The 1,723-nt window shown below is 55.9% G+C and overlaps 1 protein-coding gene across 1 annotated transcript in view; it reads left to right on the forward strand.

The window, feature by feature from the left end:
* LOC108803853 (ubiquitin carboxyl-terminal hydrolase 4-like) overlaps window positions 1–1,723 on the forward strand; it is a gene marked incomplete at both ends in the record, with an annotated part of 13,365 nt that overhangs the window by 10,358 nt on the left and 1,284 nt on the right. The window contains 1 exon segment of the mRNA XM_018575651.1: window positions 1,462–1,602. Coding sequence (XP_018431153.1) covers window positions 1,462–1,602 — 141 coding nt within the window.

Genomic DNA, 1,723 nt, shown 5'->3' on the forward strand with positions numbered 1-1,723 from the left:
CTACTTCACTCATCGCTGGCAGACGGACACGCGTGTGACAACACGTCTATTACACGGACTGTCTGTGATCTCTCCAGCCTGCGGATGGCGTGCTGAGTCTTGTAGTGCTTCCTGAAAGCTGAAATGTCTTGATGGGTGGGGTCAGTGTGGAGGAGTGGGCGTTCCCAGGCAGGATGTATTTGCATGCAGACCGCCCTAGGTAACGCCCACATGTGATGCTGAACCTCCATGATTGACAGAACTGATAGCCAATGAATGAAAGGGGCGGGGCCAGGGACTGTCAGGCTGGGGATGAAAGCATAGATGATGCTGGACGTCCTCCAGCCAGGAAATGAGGCCGGCCTCTATCTGACTTGCTGCTTCTAATGCACATTGTGAGCCGCTCCCAGTGTGCAGTGACATCAGAGGAATGGGAGGAGCCGGGACCACTATGCAAGACTGAAGGGGAGGACGGAGGTCAGATAGAAGACTGAAGGGGAGGACGGAGGTCAGATAGAAGACTGAAGGGGAGGACGGAGGTCAGATAGAAGACTGAAGGGGAGGACGGGGGTCCGATAGAAGACGGAAGGGGAGGACGGAGGTCAGATAGAAGACTGAAGGGGAGGACGGAGGTCAGATAGAAGACTGAAGGGGAGGACGGAGTTCTGCTTTAAACAGAGCAAACCACCTACCCCTCTGGCAGCGTGTTATGGGCGGTGGGGAGGACACTGCAGATCTGGTGCTTAGTCACTGTGTCCCTCCTTCTTTATCTCTCGGGGGAGGGGAGGCCGGTTCTGGTTATCTCTCGGGGGAGGGGAGGCCGGTTCTGGTTATCTCTCGGGGGAGGGGAGGCCGGTTCTGGTTATCTCTCGGGGGAGGGGAGGCCGGTTCTGGTTATCTCTCGGGGGAGGGGAGGCCGGTTCTGGTTATCTCTCTGATGCAGCGTCTCGTGTTGTAGAATTGATATGCATGTTATCCGTGTTCTCGGTGATCCGTGTCTCTGTCACGTATGTATAGCTGGCCATCCTCTGACCTGCGTCCCGTGCCGTCTGTGTTTATGACGGCGGTCAGGGTATGCAGTCGCATGTTGCTGGACACGCGTGTGATTTCTCAGTGACTTCCACACAGCAATGTTTCTGCTCGGGTTTGCAGCCCCTGGGCCGGGGCACTCTAAGCCCTCGGTCCCACCGGAACGTTTTGCGGCGGGTTCTACGCTCGCCGAACGCTCTGCAAAACGCTCAAACATCTAAATCGCGTTGTATTCAATGGTCTGGTTCCCACCTCGGCGTATTCCCGCCCGTCCCTAACGCGCTACAAAGCGGCCCGCGCCTGGAAAGGTGCCGGGACTACTTTGGGCCGTTTTTGTTGCGCATTTCCATCGGGATACAGCCAAGTAGCCTTCGGAAACGCGTGTTTGTCGCGCTATTTTTTTTACCGCGAATCGCGCATATGCAATACGCCGAGGTGTGACCCAGGCCTGAGACTTGTATTCCTCGTTGCCTCTCCTCATCTCCATCCTCTGTTTCTCCTCCAGGCGTTATGTAAAGTCTCCTCTGCCGGAAGAGTTCATCTGTGTGTCCGGTGACAACGCCGCCTGCAATGGCTCCAATGGAATCTATGAAGGTGAGTGGAGCTCAGGGCAGCCAATCAGGAGCCGGCGTTCAGCAGTCATCGGGTTGTGTCAGGTTTCTGCCCTCTGCACATTTTTTTCCTTTAAAGGAGAAGTATGGAGTCAGTGCTCCCC

Source organism: Nanorana parkeri, unplaced genomic scaffold, assembly GCF_000935625.1.
Source record: "Nanorana parkeri isolate BGI_ZX_2015 unplaced genomic scaffold, ASM93562v1 scaffold4338, whole genome shotgun sequence".
In the NCBI taxonomy this organism is placed as follows: domain Eukaryota; kingdom Metazoa; phylum Chordata; class Amphibia; order Anura; family Dicroglossidae; genus Nanorana; species Nanorana parkeri.